The sequence below is a fragment of the Anabrus simplex genome, chromosome 6, assembly GCF_040414725.1.
Source record: "Anabrus simplex isolate iqAnaSimp1 chromosome 6, ASM4041472v1, whole genome shotgun sequence".
NCBI classification, from domain to species: Eukaryota; Metazoa; Arthropoda; class Insecta; order Orthoptera; family Tettigoniidae; genus Anabrus; species Anabrus simplex.
Window position 1 is genome coordinate 256855201 of NC_090270.1, and position 27268 is coordinate 256882468.

At 37.8% G+C, this 27268-nt stretch overlaps 1 protein-coding gene across 1 annotated transcript in view; it reads left to right on the forward strand.

Moving 5' to 3' along the window:
* RfC38 (replication factor C subunit RfC38) overlaps positions 1–27024 on the forward strand; it is a 100719-nt gene extending 73695 nt beyond the window's left edge. Inside the window, exons 6-7 of the mRNA XM_068228418.1 lie at positions 8121–8289; positions 25915–27024. Coding sequence (XP_068084519.1) covers positions 8121–8289; positions 25915–26100 — 355 coding nt within the window. The 3' untranslated portion in view covers positions 26101–27024. The remainder of the gene's footprint in view (positions 1–8120; positions 8290–25914) is intronic.
* Positions 27025–27268: the final 244 nt, after the last annotated feature.

Here is a 27268-nt window from a genome sequence, read left to right on the forward strand (position 1 = left end):
AAAATAGTTTTGTTTGTAGATAACTGTGCCGCCCACCCGCAGGAACTTTCTTTCTTACGAAATGTGAAAGTTATTTTCTATCCCCCGAACCTTACCAGTGTCCTTCAGCCTCTGGATGCGGGGGTGATAAAGTGCTTTAAAGGGTACTACCGCAAGCAGCTGGTGGAAAGGGCTGTGTGTATGTTGGACGCCGGGAAAGAAGTGAAGACGAAGTTCAGTATTTCTCAGGCAATCCACTTTGTTGTGTCAGCATGGTTCCACGTTTCGCCCTCCACCATTCAAAATTGTTTTCATAAATGTGGCTTTGGCGAAAGCAGAGACACGAACGACACCAACACCGGCAGCGAAGAACAACTTTTCAGTGAGGACTGGGAGAAGCTCGCGCCGAGAGATGTTAACTTCGAGACGTACGCTACAGTCGATAGTGAGCTCGCCACTTGTGGTGTAAAGAACATAGAACAGCTGTGTGATGATGCTACTGCCACAGCCAGTGCAAGCGCCGTGCATGAGATCGCGAGCGAGGGGGAAGACGAAGACGAAATTGAAACCCTGCCAACGTTTGCAGAAGCATTAGCCGCCTTTGACAAAATTCGCGACTATATTACTGCGTATGACACAGACAGCAGCGAACTACAGAACGTTTTAAATATTGAGGGAGCAATGTACCGTGTTAAGGCACGACAAAACAAAAAACAACTGACGATTAAAGACTTTTTCACTACAAAGTGACTACTGTATTCTGTGACTGAAGAAATGACAATTTAAGTGTTGTGTGTGCAGTGCGTAACCTATATGTATGCGATGTGACACTTTATTTTTGTGAGTGCGAGAGTGTTTCATTACATCTTCTGGGATTTAATGTATTTTGGTATCATTTTTGTATTTGTGCGTTGTGATTAGCTTACTTGACTATGTGACTGGACGTGTTACAACCTATGCTTATGGACGTGTTACAACCTATGCTTATTTACGTGTTTTCAGCTATCTTTCCTAACTATAATACCACAGGTATGTTCATGTGAACTGCACCAGTAATTATGCCTATCATGCAAGACACATTTCTCGCCTGTTTATCGGTAAAACAAAATCATTAATGGAAAGTACCGAGGCCTAAAACATGGGTGAACTCGAAGTTAAATTTCACGCCGTAAGTTCGTAATACAGCACGAAAACCTTTACTGATAAATAAGTTACATTGTTCTTTTTTAGGTTATTAAAACAAAGTCAATAATTTACATGAGACTGTTGTCAGATAACGATTACTGTAAATAACTGTACCTGTTCCAGTTGGATTTATTCAAGGTGAAACAAACAGAGGTAGCTACCGTAGACATTTTAAGTGACTGTATTATAATGTTTTCCCGATCGGCATAATAACTCCGATACACTCTCCTTGCAGCAATAGTGAAACTGGAGTCTCAGATGTGTTTTTAAATTTCTTAGATATCAATATAATTCAATATAACTTATTTAGTAGAATATTTTTCGATGAGCTTGACTGATGAAAGTTGCTGGCCTGAAAGACGTTTTCACGGGAACGTGACGAAGTTTCTCGGTAAAACTGAATTTAAAAATAAAGTTTTTAAACTAATGTATTTAATGCAGGCGTTTTTGTTCAAATAAAATGATATATATATTTCATTACTGTGAAGTACAGTCAAACTGTTGACGGTTTTAATTCGTTCCCGGATTTTCCGATTTCCCGTATCTTACGTTTTTATCCCCAGGTCCCTCCAAAAACGGAGAATCGAGGTTTCACTGTACTTAAAAATACAGGTTGGGCTTTCAACAGCCTCAGTAATCCAAGAATGCTTCCAGTCACTATTTATTACATTCAGAAGTACAACTCGTAACGTTTGCTAGTGATCAGCTGGTGGGTTGGCACGCTTTCTACAACATGTGTTATTCGGAAGGGGTGGCTTCTACTACACTTACACCAACTGAGAAAATACAGAAACCACCTCTACAAACCATTTGTGAATAGATTCTCACGGTGTGGACTCTATAATCGGGAACCAAACTGTTTTTAAAGGTTTCAAAAAGACCGAGATCTTGAATGCTCTTGATGACTGTGAAGTTGACGTCATTTGGGATGACGACAATGCTGGTAGCATTGAAGATGGCGACACAAGATGACAGTAATTCAAATTAAAGCAGTGATCGGGTTTGCTCTGTGATAGGCCTACTTGCTCAGTTGATAGAGACAAGTGACTGGCCATGAAGTTCTTTTTCGTTCTTTTGTATTACTCTAATTGCATGTTTTGATAAATACAACTGTGTGCCCAACCCTTGCCCCTTTTCTCCGTGGGGTCGAGCATGAAGCGAGATGAATCTTTGTAGTGATTTTTTATGATCAGATACCTTTCTGACATTAACCTCATCAGAGGAGTTAATGAGATGAAACAAATGACGTATTATAAGAGTAAATAAAACTGATTGTATTTACAGTATATGTAGGCCTAAAAGTCATGTGTTCATCATTTCTTGTTTTTTTACTCTTTAAATTTAGAAATACTGCCTTCCAACAAAGGTAGCCAGTAATATACAGAATGCTATACATTTTTTAAAGAACAGTTTAGAATACGTACATTGCAGTTCATAGTTCTTTATACCCAGCAGTCGCTGCACAAAATGGGAGGTTATCGCATATTGGACCCCCTCCTTTTTGCGGCTATAAAAGTGGGGGGTGAGGGTTAATACGCAAGGAAATATGGTAATCCAATAAACATCTGCGGCTGTTTTTAATACTTTTGGTTTTGTTTTAAAGTAGCCTAGATTCAGAGATGACTGAGTAGCTTGCCATCATAATGGGCTATAAACAAAAATTTTGTGTGCTGCCAACTCTTTAATTATCAGACTAGGTGCTTCTTGCTCATACTGTAACTGCTCGAGTAATATGACATCTCATTTTGTAAATATTGCTGATCTCCCAGTGGTCAGACAACTCAAAGCATAACTCATCTTTCCCCCCCACCAAAAAAATCGCTTGCATATATCAGTGTGCTGGATATACCGTATAATCCCGAATAAGACCCGCACCCTAAATTTGAGACGGCAAAATACGGAAAAAAATAAAATAACTTGCCTATTTAATTTTCTTCAAATATACCACAAATATAAATTCAAACAACTTACAATTAATAAAATCATCCCAAAAATTGTAAATAAAATCGGTCCAATACTCGGATCATTCACAATTCACCGTCATTCTCTGAAGTTTCACCATAGGAACTTTCGTCACTGGCGTCTTTCCACAAATAGTCGTCCTCACTACCGTCCACTGAATTTGAAATTCCACATTTCTTAAAGCATTTGGGAATGTGCGCCTATGCGGTCTTGATCCAGCTGCATATTAGTCCCAGGTCTCGGGCCTCTTCACTCATCCGGTTGGTGTTAACGTGTGATCACCATCAGACATCCATTCGGTGTACAACTGTTTCATTGCAGTTTTGAAACTAACGCACTGTCCATCCAGCCGGACTCGTGTTCTAACAATAACACCGGATGGAAAGTTTCCTTTCCGAAGTGTTTTCTTTTTCAGAACCACATTACTGTGCATTGTTGCTTTTCGTTACCACCTGTTCTGATGGTTACACTTTTAGAACCCCTTTTATCCACTGTATTTTCCAACGGTATTTCAAAATAGACAGGTGTCTGTTCAGCATTCCCAATTTGCAATAGCAAATAAGAATTTTGCTTCCTCAAATGAATGTGACGCTAAAGGCCGTTAAGTTTCGTATATACGCCCCGGAGAGAGGTTGTGAAATAGACGTACATCTCCGAATGCACAATCCCTTTCTCCAACAAAAGTTTCGGATCCATCCGCGGCCTGCAGAAAAACCCTGTGTTTTGAGTTCTTTTGAGATCTCTAGTGCTTTCAATTGACACATTTCACTAGAAACACCATATCCTAACTCACGTTTTTCTATCACAAGTTTGTGGAGTCGTTCGTCAATTTCCGGAAACACTGCACTCCGCTCGTGGACTGCTCTGCGATTCCCGTTACTTTTTAGAAGTTTTTCCTCCTCCTTCCGCCAATCACAAATACACAATTCATCAGTATCATACTTTCTGCCAATGCATGATTTCCGTATATTTCAGCTTCGCTTACAACTTTCAGTTTCTCACGCACAGTAAATGACCGCAGATGCCGTTTTGAATCCATCGCTTACTATCAAGACAGCAACAGGTGGAAAACTCTCCTGTGCATTATTTATATGTTACCTCAGTTCAATACGGACCAACAACATGAAGTTCATAACTCTTGACAAATACAGAACTCGAATGTGAGGGAGGTAGACTTCCGTAACCAACAGTCTCGACTCTCGCAAAGCACGATATCCCGCGAGATCAGCTATTCGCGCACCCAACATGCCAGCAACACTTGTGAAACAAACGACGATCGAGCATCTGCAGCAGCGGCTTTCATATTTACTGCAGATTTACCCATATTCTTTGATTTACTGTATTTCATTACGTTACATTTCGCGTTTACATGCCACTGTAGCCGTATTGAGAAAAAATCGTTCTTGTTTTATAGAACGCAACTAAACACCTGAATGCCCGTTTACATGTGGTATATTGAGTACGGTAACCGCATTCAAATCTATTTCAATACTCCATGTAAACGTAGTAAATATTTACGAGAATGAACGGCTTGAATACGACCCACACCCAAGATTTAGAACCAATATTTTGGGGGAAAAAGTGTGGGTGGTATTTGGGATTATACAGTATCTGGGAATTTGACAAAATTAAAATGTTAAAGAAAAATCACATTAAACGTGGGGGTGCAGGGGTGTGTCAGCATTGTTTAGGCAATTTATGGACTATATGGTTTCAACTCTCTTGGGCTTTACTTTGGGCCCAGTATGATTTCATTCAAGCTGCATGTGCTTCTTTCCTTTTGAGTCCCTTGCCTTGCTGGATGTGATGTGGTTACTGATAGATTTACCAGAGAAGTTTCATCCTGCGAGGTTATTGCTAGATCTGTACTGTATTTCGTTTGATCTAGATTTTTCTTGACCTATTCAATCATTTAAGCATAAGAGTGCCTTTGGGAGATTGTGTTGTGGATTCAATATGTTAGTCTTCGGTAGTCCATTCTTTCTAGTTGACTGTGGAAGAGAGTCTTCTCTTACTATTTATTTATTTATTCTGTTATTTATTTATTTATTTATTTATTTATTTATTTATTTATTTTATTCATTCATTCATTTATTTATTTATTTATTATCACCAGGCTTTATGTTTAACACTTGACCGATGGGTTCGCCTGTCCGCCACCAGGCTGTGTGCTGCACACACTTTGACTCTTTTCTTCAGATACTGTGTATACAATACAATATAATTGTAATCGTACCTTCTAACAGATGCTGGAAGTGTTGTTCTTTCTGGGTTATATAGGCAATTGTATCTGGAAAGCACATTCTGACTGATGTGATTTTTTTTCTACTGTAATGTTTCTGATCTCATTTGTAATGTATGAGGATTTCCTTTCTTTCAGTCTGCCCCACAAGTAAAAAATCGCACTCTGTTAGATATGTGGAGCGAAGGGGAAGGAGACCAACACTGATCACTCTGTTTGCAAACACTTCCGAGAATGTAGAAAGGGGGATTCTTCCGCTGTATGCGTAGTGGCTGAATCTTGTTTAAACCCTCCAACCGATTTTGTTCTTCTGTCAACTGATGAAAGAACTGTGTCGATGTACCTTCTCTGTGTATTTACTGTCATTTCATAAAACATAGGCTCAATTCTTTTTTTGCATCAACAGCACACCAAACACCAACCTTCCTATCATATTGAGGAATTTCATGAAAACCATGAGGATTTTCTGCTGTCCAATAGCGAGAGTTGTGACTGTTCACATGGCCAGTAAGATGAAACAGGCCTCATCTGAAAGAAAAAAAAAAAAAAAAAAACTAGCTGTAGGTCAATTAAACCATCCTAGACTGATGAAAGATACTGCTCACTGTATAATGCTCTTGCTGCTGGATCGCCAGGTTTTAATCAATGGGCCCGTATAAATCTGTACGGTTTGAGTTTTAGTAGATTTGTTGCTTTGTATGCAGAAAAAAATGAAACCCTTACTTGTATACTAATTTTGTAGTATGTGGTGAGACGGATAACTACAATAATGGAAATATAATTTTAAAGTATTTTTATTTAAAATGTCTGAAAGATTTCATTTTTGGTTGGAACTCTGGACTCTACTGGAATTATTTTATGTAACTGAAAGATACGAGAATTGTTGTGAAGTGATTATTTGTTTGTATGTACATTTGATGTAACGAGGAAAAGACACTTGAGACGTTTTAACTTGAAGAATTTCTTGAAGAATTATTTGAAAATTAAATTTTGTAATTTTGTATATCATGATGTAATTTGGTAACATTTAAAAAATGTAAAGGTGCTTTATTTTTGAAGCATTCTATACCGCATGTGCAGTTATGAGTGTTGAAACAGGTGTTGCAATAGGAATTCTTGAAGTTGCTAACTATCTTAATATGACCATATATGGTCATGCAATTTCTTTCGCTAGAACAAGATTTCCTATTGGCGAAAATATAGGGAATCTAGTGGAAATTGTTTCCCATTGGTTGGTTGTGATCGAGCCATTTCCGGACTTTCTGCCGGCTTCGGAATTTTGATGCGAAGGCTCGGCGTCATTTACATCAGACTGCCCTAGCGAGCACAAGCTCGAGGGCTCCCCTTGGGAACTCCTGCCTTTCTGCGGTAAGTGTTATTTCAATGTTAATCTCAAAGTTTTCTGCTTTCGTTTAATTTAATTTAATTAATTTGGTTTTTTCGGTATTTCCTTGCTTAATGTCAATTTTAAAGCTTTAAATTTAACGTGTCCGAGATTGCCCTAGATTCCTGCTGTTTATAGTTTCAAGTCTTTCACCTTTTTTTAAAAAAATTCAACAAATTCATTTATTTGTGTTTTTGGATTCGTAATTGTATCTGTTTGTCAAAAGCGTTAAGTATCAGCTGCTTTGTGATTTAACTTTGTTTTGTAATTTTTCGTTGTTATTTTTAATATAGTTGAGCTAGAGTGTGTTTCTTGCAAGTCTTTTCTCCCCATAACGTTATAAGTTCCCACAGACCTCATAGGGTTTCAAGCACCTTCCACCCTCCTCTCTTAGTTGTCATTTTTAGGCCTGTAAGTGTTCCCTGTATTTGATTTAATATTGCGTATCGAAACGTTTCCACATTTTTATGTGAATTCACCACCACTGCGTCATTTTACTATTTCCTTATTCATATTATTAAGTGTCTATATTATACTATTTATTACCGGTATTCCTTTATTCATATTTTATTACTTTATTATTATTATTATTATTATTATTATTATTATTATTATTATTATTATTATTATTATTATTATTATTATTATTCTATGATATTATATTTATTATTATTACTTGTGTACGAGTCTTGACCTAACGTCACAACATCATGTGGAATTGAATGCTCGCATGCGATTCCAGGCTAATCCAGACACTGCTCACACATGGCACTTCATGATAGTCAAGCTAAACATTTAAATTCCAATCTAACTGATGCAGTTATGCTGACAATAATGAAGATTTATCATTTAAATAAACAGTTTTACAGTATTTACATTTTAATTTGGAGCGCTCAATGACTTAAATATGGATTAATATTATGTAACTAGCACACATCTAGGTTATGTTAGCCGGGCAGTCTGAAAAAACAACAGGGCAGTGCACCCTTTAAAAAGGTCCTAGGGAGAACACTGGGATGTTCTAAAAGTGAAAAGACCATAATAGGAAATCTCCTTTTGATTTCTGTATTTAAATAAAGGAGCATTTTGTTTAGTGCATGTGAATTTTTTTGTTTAAAAGAAAGAGCTGTACTCACTGCAGTGAACTGGCTGCTGCACAAGTTCAACTGAGTAGAGAGCTACGAGCGACCATGTTTCACAGAACATGATATTACAAACTCTATGTATTTTAACATGTTCACATTTATTTAGTACTCCTGGCAGAATGACATTCCTGAGTTCATATTTGTGTTGGAGTTGATCAATTTTTTTTTTTTTCCCCACACAACTTTGAAATATCAAACGTAATGCGGATTTGATGTGTTGCAGAGCCCCTCTGACAGATGAACACCAGATCCCATCTCTACCTTGGCAAGTATATTTGGAGGGAACAGCTAAAATGATAGTGGAGGAGCAGACACCAAAACAGCTTATGGAAGTCCGCACACGTCTCTACGAGCTGATCATCCATGGCATTCCAGCACAGATCATCTTCAAGGTATATGTGACCAATTTATTTATTCTTTATTTTCCTCCAGATCTACAGTATTTACTACATTAGTGATCTATTAATGGAGAAAAATAACAGTGCCCAACCTAGGCAAGCTCTTTCAACTTAATGAACCAATAATAATAATAATAATAATAATAATAATAATAATAATAATAATAATAATAATAATACAACCAAACAATATAATAATTCAAGTCAAATGGCCCACGGGTGATTCCTTTCCAGAGACCCGATAGCCATAGTAATAAATGAACTGTGTAATATAACCTAAAATAAGGTAAAATAAATTAACGGCAGATCGCCACATGGAGGTTAAAGACCTCCGTAACTCTTCTGGCTGGACTCGCGAACCTAGCACATTCTAGAACTTAACCATTGCTCTCATTGACCTACTCAGGTTCACTGATACAGTCATAATATTACACCACCTCCGCGTTGGCATGCCACAATCTCCTTGCTTTGCAGTTTCTGCGTGAACTACTTCCTTATTCCTAGTCATCATTACCTCACTCCAATCATTTTTCATAATGTACATACAATAAAGCATCAATACTCAGCTTACCATTCATACATATATCAACTCAAAATCACATCTTATTATACCCAAAAATTACCAACTATACTTCACTACCTCACTTTTTGACCCTCTTTCAACCACACTTATCAGCATGATCACTCTTAAGCATCCTTCACTCAATCATGTTTTGCCATACCTAACTTTACCAGCCATAATCTTTACATCTTACTATGTCAACCTTTTAGTCGTAATCACTCTTCAATTGTAGGTTATGATCTTCATTTCCATGTTGACGTTTAACTAATAAGATAGACATTGAGGGATGTTCCACCGTTCAACACATTGTAAAATATATTAAATTATAAGAAGACCAGTTACGACTCCCTTGGAGTCATCATCAGTTCTCCTTGAAAACCAAATCAAGGGGAATCTGATAACAATCATCATAATAAAAAATTATGTACCTAAAGGAGTTAGCATGGAAATACATCAATGGGTTGCAAGACATTACCTCGAAATGTAACGTGCACATGGCAAGCAGCACTTGGAACTTAAAAAGTTCTTCGTTCTGGCTTAAACTGTCTTGTGTTCATGGAACACGGAACCTGGAAACACATGCACTGGTTGAAAATATATACATCGTCACCATAAGACCTATCTGTGTCGGTGCGACGTAAAGCCCCTAGCAAAAAAAAAAAAAAAACCATATATATACAAACATGACACAAACACTTAAATGATATGAAACCTTGGCTCTCTAAGAGCATTCTTAGACTTGACAGTCCTGTTTCTATCTGAAAAACTGGATGAAATACACACACATTGAAACAAAATGTACATAGACATAGTTCTGGCCTAAACTGTCGCGTGTTCATGGACACGGAACACTGGAAACACATGCACTGGTTGAAAACACACACATACGATATGAAACAATTGGCATTTCAAGAATGCTCCTGAGTTGACAGTCCTGCCTCCATCTGACTAAACTAGATGAAACATATATACATTGAATGTACAAAGACAAACCACTTGGCATTTAAAAGTTCTTGGTTTTGGTGTCAAAAAATTGTCATGTGTTTGTGGAACACAGAATAGAACTGTTGGTCTTGTTTCAGTCTATTGGAAACAAATGCACTATCGTAGTTAAGAATTATACATATTGATTGAAAGTTTATACACTGATATGAAACACATGACACTTTAATGTTCTTAGATATGAGTAATATCAAGGGGAATCTGATAACAATCATCATAATAAAAAATTATGTACCTAAAGGTGATTGCATAGAAACACTCTTAGAGAGCCAAGGTTTCATACCATTATAAGTGTTCGTGTTGTGTTTGTATATATTTTCAACCAGTGCATGTGTTTCCAGTGTTCCGTGTTCCATGAACACAAGACAGTTTAAGCCAGAACTAAGAAGTGCTGCTTGCCATGTGAACGTTACATTTCAAGGTAATGTCTTGCAACCCATTGATGTGTTTCCATGCAATCGTCTTTAGGTGCATAATTTTTTATTATGATGATTGTTATCAGATTCCCCTTAATTTGATTTTCAACAAGAACTGATGATGACTCCAAGGGAGTCGAAACCGATCTTCTTATAATTTAATATATTTTACAATGTGTTGAATGATGGAACGTCCCTCAAACTCTATCTTATCACTCTTCAATCCAATTCCATAGTAATCACTCTTAGCAACCTTCACTCAGAATTACCATATATCCGCCATAATCACATATCAATTACCTGCCTCCAATCCACTTATCTCGACCAACCACTTATCTTACTATATTTACCATAAAGCAGCAATAACCATCTTACTATTCATACATATACCAACCATAATCACATTATGCCATCATGTCTTACCATACCCAAAATTTACCAACTATACTTCACTACTTCACTTTTAGACCCTTAATACTCCTACCATTCAAACATATACCAATCAACCTTACATATTAATTTCGTCCCTCCAATTCACTTACTATATACCATCAAATTGACCTCCTATTCATAATCTCTCTAACCATCGTTGACCATACATAATCCCAATATCCAACTCTTGAACATATTATAAACATAATTACTCTTAGCATCCTTCACTCAATATTACTCTGCTACTCTTAATAAGAACATAATCACTCTTTGCAACCTTCACTCAAAAAATACCATCGCCAACCATTGTACTTTCCTTTCCTATCAATTAACAAACACTTACATTTCAGGCTATATTCACTTACAATTACCACACCCATCTCTACATCATATACCATATCAAGTTCAAAGTACACTACAAATCCGTTCAGCATACAGTTAACAAGCACAGTCACTCATTGCCACCACCACTCTATGACCAAACCTCCAGCCACTATTCAGTACAATCACCTAACACTTAGATCAAACTCGCTATACATTACAAATACATTTGGCGTACATTTAACCAAGAGACAGATCCATCACTAACTTGCTACCAGCTCCTCTATTATACCCCCACTACGCTACACTACACTATCTCTCTTATCATTCCAACCTATTACTTAGCTTTCTTACTTCTTGTTACTATGGCTTTCTCACTATTGTTTTTCTTACCCCACAGGTCCTTTAGACTTGGGCTTTTCCCTTTAGTCATAGTCTCTCTTCTCTTCGCCCTCTCACACGTGTCTTCACTTTCACTATGCTTTGTGTCACCATTTCTTGGGGTTCTGTCAGCTCCACTCGGCACCTTCTCTTAACGTTTAATGTCTCATCAAATTTATCCATCAAAACTCTGACCTCCCTTATCTCGGATCTCGCCTCTGTACTAGACTCACTCAACACACAGCCTCCTATTGACCTTTCTTTAACATCAAGATCGTCTTCTCCAGGACTGTTTTCTGAAACCTGCCTTTCTTCCACTCTCACTCCCAAACCGTCCTCCATCGCTTTGAGTTCGGACACCGACCACCTCCGCGTCCATATCCCATTGGTCACTACCAGTATCTGGCCCCTGATATGCACCCTCAACCCTTGCAGTCTTGCCCTCGGTAGATGTTTCCTTAGAGTCTTGTAATTCTCATTCCCGTCCCTTTCTATGTCCCTTTTAATCCACATTTTATCACCCTGTAAATTTCCAGCGTTCTTTAACATTATATCCGCCATCACTGTGGATAGCAGCGTCACCTTTTTTGGTCTCCTCCTTATCATCTTTCCTACTCTAACAACATCGTCTATATCAAATAGCTTAATATGATAATAGTGGAAACTCTCCTCACTTAACACGCAGAACAGCGGCGACAACACGAAGTTCTGCCATCTAGCGGCTCGAAGAGAACACTAACACAACGCGCTATTAAAACACTACACATTTCGACTTTGGACCCAACGAAATACAGATTTTAAGACCTTTGCGTCGTTCTTGTAACACAATATAGGGAAGGAAAACGGTGGATGTTGATCTGAAAGAACCAGTGATACGAATAAAGCGAATTTATTATCAAATTAAAACATTCGATCGTCGTGCTATGACTAGGGTGTACAGTCTCTAAGAAGAGCAAATCACTCAAGCAATATCATTTTTCAACTTGATATTTTTACCGGCAAGATTTTTCTGTGTTGAATCATTGGTTCTATTGACATGAGCCTTTATAAGGACTTTGAAAAACTTGTTAGTCAGTAATTTTATACAGCTGTTACATATGCCTTCACTAGATACATTCAATGACAAGAAACCTGTCAGTTAATTTTCTTCTAATTCCATGTGTGCTTTCGAACAAAAACTATCTTCAAATATTCCTGATATTTTAGCACCTAAATGGGCGAGTTGGCCGTGCGGTTAGGGGTGCGCAGCTGTGACCTTGCGTCCGGGATACGGTAGGTTCGAGCCCCACTGTCGGCAGCCCTGAAGATGGCTTTTCACACCAGGCAAATGCTGGGGCTGTACCGTAATTAAGGCCATGGCCGCTTCCTTTCCACTCCTAGGCCTTTCCAATTCCATCGTTGCCATTAGACCTATCTGTGTCGATGCGACGTAAAGCAAAAAGCACCTAACTTCCCCCCACAAATATTTGGAAACATCATTTTAGAATTATCATACTTCATTTCTATGTGCAAATGTCCCGTGCTATAAATCTGTCCTTCTGCTCTTCACAGCCGACTGAGTACACCTAAAAATCGATTAAATGCATAGGTTTAATAAGAATAATGTTTTAAAGAATATATGTGCACACAAATAGAAAAAATACAGACACATAAACATTAACAGTTAGGCCTATACTCACAGCACTTTGTTGTTAGGATATATGCAAAATGAATTGCGATCACTGTCTTTTGTAATTTAAAAAACACCCATACATAGAACAAATAACTCCTCTTTGCCATTTCCAAAATAGTCATACATAACAAGCATAAAACACTCTGAAGTACAAATGAGACACTTATAACATGTACACAGCTGACAGCAGTAGCAAGTGTAGTTATCTCGTCGAACCGCTAGATGGCACGCAGAAGCGATGTTGCCAGTTTCTCGCAGGAGTTTCCACTACTATCACATTAAGCTATTTGTCTATATCAACCTCGCTGAAGTTGATTTTCATTTTATGTTGAATAATATCTACCACTTTATAAATAATGTCCACCTTCACTTCTGTCTTTCCTTCCTTCACACCTTAAATAAATATTGATTTTTTCCTACGTTCTTGACTGTCGTCAGGTGTTTCTTGCTTCAAGTTCCTTACCTCCTCTTCCAAAGTTTTTATTTTCTCCCTTAGTGATACAATTTTCCTGTCACTGCTCTCCATTTCTGTTCTAATTTCCTTCATGTTCCCCTGTATCGATTGCCGCGTCTTTTCATACTCATTAACTTGCTCCTGTAATATCCGTTTTAGGTGTTCAAATGGGCAGAGCTCCTCCATTACTTCCTTAACTATCTTCTGTATAACTTGTATGTCCTCCCAGCTCATGTTGCCACTGTTCTGAGGGTGTGTATTTACTTCTATGCCCCCAATAACCAACAGCACTGTGACCACCGCTGCCACCAACAGCAGCTCCCCTTTCAGACCTTTCTCCACTTTGCCTTCTTTTCTTTTGGTTGTTCTCTTCATTATTCTTCCTTGCTATCTTCCTACAGCGACCCAAAACTGCTCTAAACCGATCATCTTCCTTAACACATTCTGGTTGACCTGCCCATTCCCTCCTCTACTCCACTCTTCTCAACCGGCACACTCGCCACGACACCTGTTCCCGATGCTTGCTTAGGCTAGACTAAGATGTGACCAATAGTGTTTCCATTTTTTCATGATGTGAAATTTGGTTTGAGAGCTTGAGTGTGGCATACAGGTACTCTTCAAATGTAAAACAACTTAGCTATTAATACAGTAGTGATTATAAATGGAGAAGACATTTATGTCTTTTTCCTTAACTCACTAGTTTGGGGAGTGTGATAGTGGAACAGCATAGTCACTGGCTTCTCACTCAAGACTGCCATGGTTCAGCTCCCAGATAATGTGTGCTGGATTTAAAAAATGGAAAGTCACATCCCTGTGGTTTGCATTTCACGTTAAATTATGAGGTCCCATGGCTGCGATCATGATATGAACAGTCATGTAGAACTGCAAGCTTGCTTGCTTCACAGGTTTTGGAATTCGATAGGGAATTCTTTTTGTCAGGTTCACTTACAAGTGAAAAAATTACTAGTATTGAGATCTTATGTTCCTGCCAGCCTACAGAGTGTGCCTGGCTTAGCAAAAAATGTCATTAACTACTAAGCTAAGAAATTTCTGGTTAAATGAAATTATTTTCGAGTCCCTAACATGTACAAGTAATGAGCCAAATTACAAATAGACAAGTTGGAATGTTTTACCTCATCAATTTTAACAATTATAAATAAGTGTACAGTAATTATAAATTGTGTTTTATTTTGCCAACATTTGTATATACTACGTAGAACTACCGAACTCAATATCATATAGACTTTGATTACTTTCATTTTTATACTGTGCATATGATGGCCTCATTTTAATATTAAGAAACCACTAGCGTATTTTACTATGTGTAACTAGTCTATTGTTATTTTGTTTAGGATAGGACTTTGTACGTGTTTTTAATGTATTCTTTCTTACATATTATGTTCATAATTTCCAACCAGACGTCTGGTTTAATTTTGAGGTGCTTTGATATGACTGATGATGCCCCACATGGAGGGCGAAACATGTCTCCATTTTATCGATGTTTAACTAAAAATGCTAACATCCTGTAATGTATTGAATAGGTTGGAGTCCAATAAATTCTCTTATATTATTATATCCCTAACATGTACCTATATGTCAAAAAATAATCTAGTTTAATAGCAATCGATTACCAGTGAACTGTCTGGCTCCATGGCTAAATGGTTAGCATGCTGGCCTTTGGTCACAGGGGTCCCCGGTTCAATTCCTGGCAGGGTCGGGAATTTAACCATCATTGGTTAATTTCTCTGGCACGAGGGCTGGGTGTATGTGTCGTCTTCATCATTTTATCCTCATCATGACACGCAGGTCGCCTCCGGGCTTCAAATCGAAAGACCTGTACCTGGCGAGCCAAACATGTCCTCGGACACTCCCGCGACTAAAAGCCATACGCCATTTCATTTTTTTACTAGTGAACTACTTATAGGGTTGTCACCTAGGTGGCAGATTCCCTACGTACGATATGATCATCCATGTCCATCAATATAACTTTTTTATCAAGCATTGGAAAGGAACAAGCAAGTGTTAAATCAGGTCTATAGAGAAAGATAGGAACAAGAAGAGGGACTAATAATAGGACAAACCCACGAAGAGGACACAAGGACAAATATGAAAACAAAATTACTCTTCCTAGTGTAGAACTGGGATTGTTGAGGAGAGAGCCAATCTACACTGCGTGGGGGGGAAAATATATATATTGAAGCCCCCAGAAGAAATGATTGGATGTCAATGTAACTTCATACACCAGGGTTCCCAGCAACCTGGAAAGTCAGGGGAAGTGAGGGATTGTCAGAGAATTACAAAATCGTCGGGGAAGTCTTTTAAGAATTGGCGTGTGTCAGGGAAAGTCAGGGAAGTTGACTCAAATTTGTGTCAGGTAATTCATACTGATGACAAACTGCAACCTGTGAATCCTTTGAAGCGAGGAAAAGTGATCAATTGATGAGGTAAGTTCAGTTTTATTTTTAAAAATTAAAATTGTACATGTTTTGGGCTGTGGCAGCATTGAAACAAGATGAATTTGTTGAAATGCTGAACAGTGTGTGGCAGCTCTGGATCTACCAAGCTGTACATTTTTATCCCAACAAGGTATCTTTACATTGCTGAAATAAATTATTTGTGCTTTCATATAGTTTTTGTGTACAATTATCATGCTTTTCTCTTGTTTCAGATTAGGCCTGTGCATTAGGTAAGATGGCAAGTAAAACAATTTTCAACTATCAGTGGTTGGATTCAACCCTTAATCCAGAGTTTGCAGATTCGCTCAGGGATGTAGCATGCAATAAATTTGAAGCCTACTGTGTGCAGAAAGAAGTTTAAACTCAGCAATGTGGGGTGCCAGGCAATTCATTCACATAGAACTGGACCAAAACATGCTCAGCTTCAGAATATTAAATCAAGACAGCCAACTAACATGGCGGACAGTGCATAGTCGGACAAGGCAAGGCCCCTGATTAACCTTAAGTTTGAAGGTGTACTTTCGCAGTGTAAATGGTTTGGGACGCTAATCCTTTTCCTAGCATTGTTGTGCGTATACAGAAGTGTTAGTGATGTGATACGTGTGATTAACATCTACCAGCAGACAAAAATATCATGCCTCGCAAAGTGAAGCAAGTGCCTATGGAGAGCTTGGTGAAGCAAGCCGTCCAGGACGCGCTGTGTACCAAGGACACCTTGAGCACGCTTGCCAACCTAATACAGGAGCAAGTGACAAAGGTAGTGGTAGAACAATTGCAGGAGTCTATAGACTTCAATACTAAGGTAATTGAAGACTTCCGGAGTGCTCTCGAAGATAGGGACAAAATCATAAAGAGACTAGAGTCCCAGTTACAGGAGAAGACCGTCGATTTGGAACAATACATGAGGCACCAGTGCTTGCGAGTGTTCGGTGTAGCAGAGTCCGCACATGAGAACATGGACGACATTATTTTAAATATTGCTGAGGAAATTGGGGTCGATCTTAGTCTAGAAGACATTGATAGGTCACACAGGGTAGGGAAAAGAGAAGGCGGTCGTCTGAGACCAATAATAGTGAAGTTTGTGTCCTATCGGAAGAGGAATGCAATGTTCACAAACAAGGAAAAACTGAAGGGCACAAACAAAACTATCGAGAAGATCTCACTCCCCTGAGACTACAGCTTCTCCAGGAGGCAATTTCGAAGTACGGCGTAAAAAATACGTGGTCGAAGGACGGGACAGTGATAGTGAAACGAGGTGACAGGAAAATTCGGGTCACAAATCGCCAAGAACTAAACAGCATTAGTTAATCATGAGCCTAAGCTAAAACTAGGCGATAACTGTAATTCAGTAGGAAAATACCTAGAATTGTAAATATCTGTTAAACTTAATTGATAACTTAGATTAGGCTTAACTAAATTCCAGGGAACTAGTTCAGTTAGCATTTAAAAACTGTCAAGTTGGCTTTTCTTAGGTTAAAGGAAACAAATGTCTCTAATTACAGCCTGCAAACCTCCCCTCTCGAAACGCAGACCGGTCAAACTACAACCACCCCTTCCCAAACCACTGCTGGCTGCCCCAGCGGCATTCCTCCTGTACTTAAAAGAAATAAGTTTCATAATGATAGATCCGTATTGAACTGTGATTACAATAGAGTAAAATAATATATTATTGGTCCACCTTTTCAATACAAAATGAAAATTACATAGGGACTAGTTTCGACCTAGTAATAGGTCATCATCAGCCTGAAGTAAATTAAAGCGTAAATATCGAAGAAAACATAAACAATGTAAACACAAGTACAGTCTTTTTAAAGGTACATACCATGTGGGAAGTTGAGTAGAGATATATTAAAAATAATAACTCTTCCAATTGACGAAGCACTGAGCGGAAGTTATGTAAAGTTTGGTGCGCCGTATATTATAAAAGACCACTGTGCACTAAATGATGTAATAAAGAAGAATAGTAGGTTGAATGCTGGCTTCTTCTTAGCTGTTGTATATTCGAAGAAGATTACGTCGTATTTTATAAGGTATTGAAAGACGTCAAAATACATGGATGTTGGAAAGGCTCTTCATTTTTTGGAACAAGGCAATTGTTGCGCGAGGAGGCTTAGGAAACCAGACAAGCGCTATATTATGTTAAAAAATAGAGATCCTTAAAAAAGTTCCGTGCGTCGTATAAATTGTGGAAATGGAAATCGAAAAAACTTGGTTCTTAAGCGATAATGTTGTTCATTCAGAGATCAATTGAAAATAAAGAATCGTAACATTGTCTTCTTAAAGATGTTTATAAACTAGAATTAATAGACGATGCGAAGTATGATACTAGGAGAAAGCTCTTCTGCTTCTGGAATCTTGAAGGACGATGGATGTTTCACGAGGTGGAATAACATATATGGAGTTAAATAAAGGTGGATATAAATTCGCAGTTCAATGCGGACTATAAATTTGATTCTGAACAGTAAGATTTTTTTTTAAATATATAAATATGCCAAAAGGAAAATTTAAGCATGATGTGATGAGCTGAAGAGAGAAACGGATGTAGAAAAGGATCAAAGGAAATTTTGTTTCTGAATAAAAGACAGTAAGAATTTTTTTTTTTCAGCTGAAGAGAGAAACGGAGGTAGGTAAGGATCAGAGGAAAATTTTTGAGGAGGTGAAGGAAGGAAAATAAAGGTATGAGATTTTTTTTTTAAGGTGGGGCTGAGGGATGTGGGAATATGGAAGAATGATTAAGAAAAGTAGTAAAAATAGAATGAACAATCGGACCTTTAATATTAGGTTTTGATTGTCTGAAAAGTTGAATTAGCAGGTCAAAAAGAATGTTTGATTTTTCGGAAATGTCATTGAGATTGAAATTGGGATTGAAATATTGGTCTAAATTTATAAAGCAATTCTCTGTTATGTTAAGGAGGGGTCCTTTATTCATAATTTTGAGAATTGTCATATCTTGTTTAATGTCAGTAAATTTATGATTATAATCATTCATGTGTTGACCAACTGCAGAAAATTTATTGTGTTTTTGGGCATTGACATGTTCAAGGTATCGTATTTTAAAGCTTCTTCCTGTTTGTCCGATATAAGAAGAATTGCAGCTGTTGCATTTGAACCTATATACACCAGATTTTGAAAAAGGATCAGTTCTATTAATAGATGATGAGTTGTGTAAAACATTAGCGTTATTATTGTTGGTTCTGAAGGAGATTTTAACATCATGTTTTTTAAAAATGTTAGTGACCTTGTAAATATCTTTATTGAACGTGAAGGTAGAAAATGAAGAAATTTTTGGTTTTTCTTTTTTCAGAGTGGTTATAGGACGATGTTTGTATTTATTGATAATACTTTCAATGAAAGAACTATTGTAACCATTAAGTTTAGCGATCATACGGATATTGTTTAATTCTTTTTTAAGATCACATTCAGACATTGGGACTGTACAGGCTCGATGAACCATACTATTATAAGCCGCTCTTTTATGGATTTGTGGATGAGAAGAAACTTGATGAATAGTGGAAGAAGTTTGGGTAGGCTTTCTGAAGATGTTGAATTTTAAGGAATATAGTTGCCTAATGATGGTTAAGTCTAAAAAATGTATTCTTTGTTCAGATTCAGATTCGAGCGTAAATTTTATGTGTGGGTCGATATTATTAAGGTTGATAAGAGTAGAAGTTGCGTCTGTTGTGCTTTCATCTAGAATTACCAAAGTATCATCAACATATCTAGCCCAAAAAAGAATATTAATGAAGTTATTATTATTATCAATTTTAGTATGTTCTAAAAAATCTAAGTAGATTTCAGCTAAGATGCCCGAAGCCGGCGATCCCATGGCCAAACCTTCCTGCTGGTAGATAATACCGTCGAAAGTGAAATAGTTATTGTTTAAAACCAATTTCAGGATAGACATAAAGTCTTGTATTTCTAAAGCACTTAGGTGACTGTATTTGCCTAAATTGTTTTCAATTATAGGGTATAATTTAGAGGTTTGAATACTAGGATACATATTAACAATGTCAAAAGAGTGAAGGGAATGGTTAGGTTGGATATGAAAGTTATTAAGATTCTCGATCAACTCTGTAGTATTTTTAATAGCTTTTTTAGACAAAAAATGATAATATCTTCTTAGAAACTTTTGAATGAATTGAGAAGCATTATAAAGAGGACTTGGTCTGTAATTGATGATCGGGCAGATAGGGATGCCGGGTTTGTGAATCTTAGGAAGGGCTTTAGCGGTTGGAAGACTTGGATTCATGCTAATAAATTTAGTTTTTTCTTGTTCAGTTAAAAGGAATGAAGTGTTTTTAAGAGTTTGTTTAAGAAGGCGTTGGATTTTTTGAGTAGGGTCTTTTTTAACAACAGTGAACGAACTATCAGAAAAGAATTCTTTAGTCTTATTAATATAATTGTTTCTTTCCATTATAACAGTGGTATTGCCTTTATCGGCCTTAGTGACAATAAGATTATTATCAGAAATCTTCTTTTTGAGAGCGCGTAATCGCTTTTGATCAATGAATGAACACACAGAGCCTTCTTTCCCATTTCACTGAATTCTCAGACATATTCTCTCACAACAACTTCCATGCCATATTAATATCTGAGACGTGGTTGAAACCAAGTATCCCGTCTTCACTAGTACACATGGAGGGTTACACGCTGATAAGAAACGATAGAGTAGGAAAAGGTGGGGGAGGCGTAGGGATATATCTGCGCAAGGATATGAAATTCAAAGAATTACGCAAAACACCAAGTGAATTTCACAACGGGCCGGAGTTCCTATTTATTGAATTACAAATTTGCAGTGATAAGTGTTTACTGGGTGTTGTGTATCGTGCACTGAAGACGAGATATATCGAAGACCTGGAGGAAGCACTACAGGACCTATTACCTAGGTATGAGCATGTTATTTTAATGAGTGACTTTAATTCTAACATGATAAAATGTGATTCTGTTGAATCTAGACGACTCAAAAGCATGCTTACCTCACTCAATATGATGATCCTTCCCCTAAATCCTACACACCACATAGCTACTTCCCATACACTACTGGACTTAATTATTACAAACAATACTGACAGAATGCAGACTTACGGACAACAGCCAGCTCCCGGACTTTCCTAACATGACTTTATTTACTCAACTTACTCACTGAAGTGCCCCAAATATGAGCCTAAATTAATTTCTTATCGAGACTTCAAAAGCCTAAACGAAGAGGCGTTCATTGAGGACGCACTCAAAACACTGTGGCACAACATACAGCTCGTACATGACATTAACGACAAAATAACCTTGTTTAACGAATTACTTTTAGGACTGTATGACAAACACGCCCCCATGCGGACAGCACGAGTGAAATGAAAACCATCACCTTGGCTGGCGCAAGACATAGGGAAAAAATGGAGGAAAGAAATGCAGCTTACAAATATTATAGGAAAAATCCAACCGCAGACAATTTCGAAAAGTACAAAAAATTGCGTAACACAACAACTCAGACCATCAGGAATGCTAAGATACGCCACACACATGAAATCTTAAAATATAACAATTCTGACAATGTTTGGAAAATTCTTCGGAACATTGGTTTGACAAAAAATAAAACAGACGAAAACAACACTGACTTGCCATTAGACGAATTAAATATTTCTGCTCACAAAATTCACATACAGATGAACGAACTAAAAGGGAAACAATCGACAGACTACATACGAAAAGAAAACACGATGGAGAATAATTTTATTTTTCACATGTAACTCTTAATGACGCCAGAGAAGCAATTCATGAAATAAAGTCAGAGGCTACAGGATGTGACTGAATAAATTTGACATTAATTAAAAGACTCTGAAATTGTTCTCCCAACAATTACACACATAATAAATACCTCACTCATGCCAGGAATCTTTCCCATTATATGGAAAAGTGTCATAATACGACCGATAAGAAAAATCAATCCAACAAAACCCGAATACTTTTGACCAATTTGCATACTTCCTTGTCTTAGTAAAATATTAGAAAAGGTCGTTCACAAGCAGATAACAAATTACCTTATCAAACACAATTTACTCGACAAATACCAGTCAGGATTTAGACCTAACCACAGCACAACCACAGCACTACATTAAATTCACAAATGACATTCAAGCAGGCATGGACAACGGACAAATGACTATCCTTGTACTTTTAGACCTAAGTAAAGCATTTGACTGTGTGGACAGGGAAATATTATTAGCTAAGCTACAAGCACAAAAATTTCCTTCGAGCGCACTGACGTGGCTGCACTCTTATTTAATTGGGCGGCAGCAGTGCGTGTCAGCAGGTACAAAAGTATCACACTGGCAACAAACTGAAGTTGGCGTAGTTCAGGGCAGCGTTCTAGCGCCACTGCTATTTTCACTGTACTTAAATGACCTACCAGAACATATAAAAATGGGTAAATACCATTTCTACGCAGATGATATTCAACTTTATATGCATACAAACCCAAAAGACATCCAACTAGACATTAACAAACTAAACGATGACCAGGAAAATATAAAAGACTGGACTAAAAATAATTCCCTTAAAGTCTCAATCCATTCAAATCGCAAGCAATCATAATAGGATCCAAAAATAATCATACCAAACTGAAAAGTGTTAAAATTCCCCCAATCCCATTCCACGCAACACCAATACAAATAAACGAAACTGTAAAAAATCTTGGCCTCATTTTTGATAAGTACTTAAACTGGACGGAACACACGACGAAAATATGCCAACGAGTATTATTTTCTTTGCACTCTCTTAAAAGTTTACGGGATCTCCTTCCACTAAATACGAGAAAGTTACTTGTTCAAAGCTTGATTCTACCCATCTTCGATTATGGTGACGTAATATACAACAACCTAAACACCACACTTAACGCTAAACTTCAGCGGGCTTATAATACATGCATCCGTTTCGTATTAAATATGCCCAGGTATTGTCATATATCACCTTGTCTTGAACAGCTGTCGTGGTTATATTTGGCGGAGAGAAGAAACCTTCACTCTGTTTCGCTTGTTCACTACATTCTCCGTACAGACACACCAAGTTATCTGAGAATGGATCTTAAATACTTGACATCTCCAAACAGTATACCTACAAGGTCAGAAACCTCTTCCCTGCTGAGCTTCCCAATTTACCGCATGACCGGTTACGGCAACTCATTCATACCTGCAACCATACACTCTTGGAATTCCCTTCCGGCTGTAATTAGAGACATACATAGTAGAAATGTATTTTTTAAAATATGTTATAAATGGTACATAGACTTAAGATATTAGTATTTAATGTTTTCTAATAGTGACTCTCAGAAATTTACCTTTTGTTTATAACTATTATTTAAGTTTAATTTTATAATTAATTATATGTAATTAGAAATCTTAATACTCTGTAGTTTGTACAATGTATTGGATATAAGATGGTTTGGCATAGCAGCAGGCTTCATAGCCTGAGCCACGCCATGTAAAACAAGTCAATAAATAAAATAAATCATTGTCATCATTTTTTGTCAAACCTAGCGCTAGTTCAACAGAAGCGAGGAAAAGTGAGTTCAACAGAAATACAGTAGTAAAGACTGAGGCAGGGATAAAAAGTGGAAAGTCGGTACACTGTGCTACTTATTTCAATAAAGATGAAACAGCCAAAGCAGAAATTTTACAGGCGTTAAAAGTTGTTGCTGGTACAGAGTGTCTACTGGTAATGGAAATATTGGAATTATTCTGGAATTTAATATAGGTACTGGAAATATACTGGAATTTTGAACCATGAAAATGAAAATCCACAGCCTGTTTCCTGTCATTCAACCGGGTCAGGAATGGAATGAATGATGCCCCCATCTAGCAGTGAGGATAGGAATTGTGCCATCTGCCGAAGCCTGTCGCACTCCTCTGGGGCAATGATTAATGACTGACATATGAAATTAAATGACATTGGAGAGTGTCGCTGGAATGAAAGATGACAAGGAAAACCAGAGTACCCGGAGAAAAACCTGTCCCGCCTCGGCTTTCTCCACCAAAAATCTCACATGGTGTGACTGGGATTTGAACCACGGAACCCAGCGGTGACAGGACGGCGCGCTGCCGCCTGAGCCACGGAGGCTCGGAATTTTGAACCATATACTGGAAAAATGATAAAATATACCGTAACAAATATTATCATTATTTTTAATCTACCCTGGATATTTGCACTCCAAAGGTCGAGGTAATAAGACTAATTGTTTAGGTTGACATTATAACTTAAAAAGTGATTTTATTGAAAATGAAAATAAATGAAATGGCATATGATCTTTAGTGCAGGAGTGTCCGAGGACAAGTTTGGCTCGCCAGGTGTGACCATCATTTTCAAATAAACAGAACATGGATTTGTACGAAAACACTATCTGCTGCCATTCCTGTCCCCAGTGACGTTCCATGCACCATTGCAGTCTAGCATGTTTATGCACGTTAGTCAAAGGTAGGCAGAGAAGTGGACGACACGCCGGTAGTCCAGACCGTAATAAACAGCGACGGACTGTCGCTCCTGATAGTGTATGATATGTTACACTGTTGCGCCAGAGCCAAGGAGGACGCAGATCTGTCCTGCAGTGCCATTCACATGAGGTGTTGATCTTCTCAAGGGGGGGGTCTGGTGGTGCGACCAGATATTTCTCGTCGTATTCTACGGCCTTCTGTGAACCATTCTGTACACACCGGTTGCGCTGCCAACACACTTTGTCCCACACGAGCAGCAATTTCCTGGATGGTTGCGCCACGTTCTATTGTGCCAACAATGCACCCTCTTTCAAATTCGCTCATTTGACGGTACGGTTTTCACATACATCTGCAAGGCATGCTGCACATCTGCTCAAGTCACACTGATCCATTATCTTCGGTTTATAGCGACAACGAAAGCCGCAGGCACATTTACCAGTCGGTGGTGGTGCGCTGAGATATGGATGTGGACCTTGAACCTGAAGGCCGACATGGTTCAAATGTTAATCATTTCTTCAGAACATACTAATGCACATATCCTGTGAATATGAACGTCCTCTCTCTAGTCTTTCAAGATGTTCTGGTTTTTTTATGAACATGAGTGTACATACATATATGGGCCGATGACCTAGATGTTGGGCCTCTTTAAACAACAAGCATCAGACAAGCCTGGTCAGAAACTACAACAGCATATTTTATCAGTATTTTGGAGTTCTCCGCAATATCAAAAGGCTGTCTTTCTATGGAAGTTCACTTCTGCAAATTCACTCTAGATGTGCAAACTTTGGTTCTTAATATGTTAAGAAATCTCAAAGTTGTTCAATTTTTCCAAAAGTGCTACATTATCATGTTCAGAGTGTATTCCTAAACTATGGCTGCTGCTTACAAGCTTTTTGTTTTGAAAAATTTCCTTTCTTCACCTGAATGGCCTGAAATATTTTGTAAATATGAGAAAACAATTGTAGGAAAAATGGTATCTATGATATGGATATTTGGTCGAAAAGAACACGGTAAAGTCGGAGTGTGAGAGCAATCGAGTTTTTCCTTTCTGATCCAAAGAGTCGGAAGGAATATTTAGTGAGTGCTGTAGATGAGTTACTCTTAAGATGTAGTACAGCTTCAGCAAATAAGGCTATCCTTGAAATGGGAAATGTAGAGTATTTAAGATTACCAGGCGAGTTGGTCGCGCGGCTGTGAGCTTGCATCCGGGAAATAGTGGGTTCAAATCCCACCGTCAGCAGCCCTGAAGATGGTTTTCCGTGGTTTCCCATTTCCACACCCTTCCTATCCCATCATCGCCATAAGACCTATCTGTGTCGGTGCGACGTGAAGCCAGTAGCAAAAAAAGAATGTTTTAAAGATTTAAACCATAAAGTGTTTTAATTGTGTGCAATTCTTGATCTTTGTGTGTCTGGTGTCTAGAAGGTGTTTTTTTTTTTTTAGGGTCTGGTGGATGAGTTGGTGAAGAGCTGTGACATGCAGCTCAAGATGAGGGTCGTGGAAGCAGCCGCCATGTACGAGCATCGCATGCATCAAGGAAGTAAAACTATCTTCCACCTTGAAGGCTTTGTGGCAAAATTTATGAGTATCTACAAGACTTTCATGGAAGAGATGCTTGGGAACTTCTGAACTTGACCTCATCTAATGAATGGTTATTTATATAGCGCAATGATCAGGTCTTAGATAACATCCCATATTGGGATAGGATAACAGGTGGTAAGACACCACATACTGGGTGCCTTAACTCAGGGAAAGACTACATAATGTAAACAGGCCTTGTTGGTACTCTGAAAATCAGGAATGTTTCTGGTATTGAATCTTCTTTCCCTGTCCCAATCTGAACATCCAATTTCTTATCAAGTTTATGTATATAATCCAAGGGTCAGAAGTTGAAGTGAACAGTTTTTCTATATTCTATGAGATTTGTCACTTTCCTCCTCAAGATAAAACTTACCTGCTCCCAACAATGTAAATGACTTGCAGTTCCCTTGTTACTTAATTTAGTAGTTTTCATGGTTGAGAGAAAGTTTGTCAAGCTTCTCTGTCTTGGATTACTATTTAGTTCTTTAAAATAAGTGCTGATTTTTGAAATGTTATTGCTATGTCTGTATTGCCCGGTGATTGGTTAATGTGCACCAGAGTTCAGTAATAGTTTGTATATACTCTCCTTCTGTGCCTGGTCATAGTCTTCCTTTGTTTACTGTTACAGCCAAACAAGTGAAAATTTCAACAAGCAACTATCTGTGAATCTGTTCTAACCAGTAGCTAGTTTTATCATTCCCTCTGCTGAATTATTTCTACAGCCATGTTGTGTAACTCGTGTTTTAAAAGAAGATTGTGTTATGCGTATCAAACTTAAACAAGTTAACAGTTAATCAGCCAATCTGTAGCTTACTATTTATTATATAATACTATGCATATTCACCCTTTTTATGGGCTTCTTCAGTACGATTCTTTTGATCAGCGTCAGGTTAGCAGTAACATATCATAGACATTGATAAAATTGCATTCCATATGTAAGTTTTAAAACTAGTTTAAAATAGGATATTGAAGGGGCTAATATATTCATGTTTTTCATTGCCTATTCAATATCCTAGCCTATAAGCATTTTCACAGTCCCTACACCTGCCTCCCTCGGCCATTCTTTTAACTCCTTAACAGAAATATGAATTAATAAGGAAATATCAACAGAAATAAAATAGCCATAATGATTTCATGACTGTAAAGCACACTGTGGGGTTGCGGGTGCAAACTTTGTCGCACATGTGGATTTGGCCTTGTTTTTCAGCTGGATGCC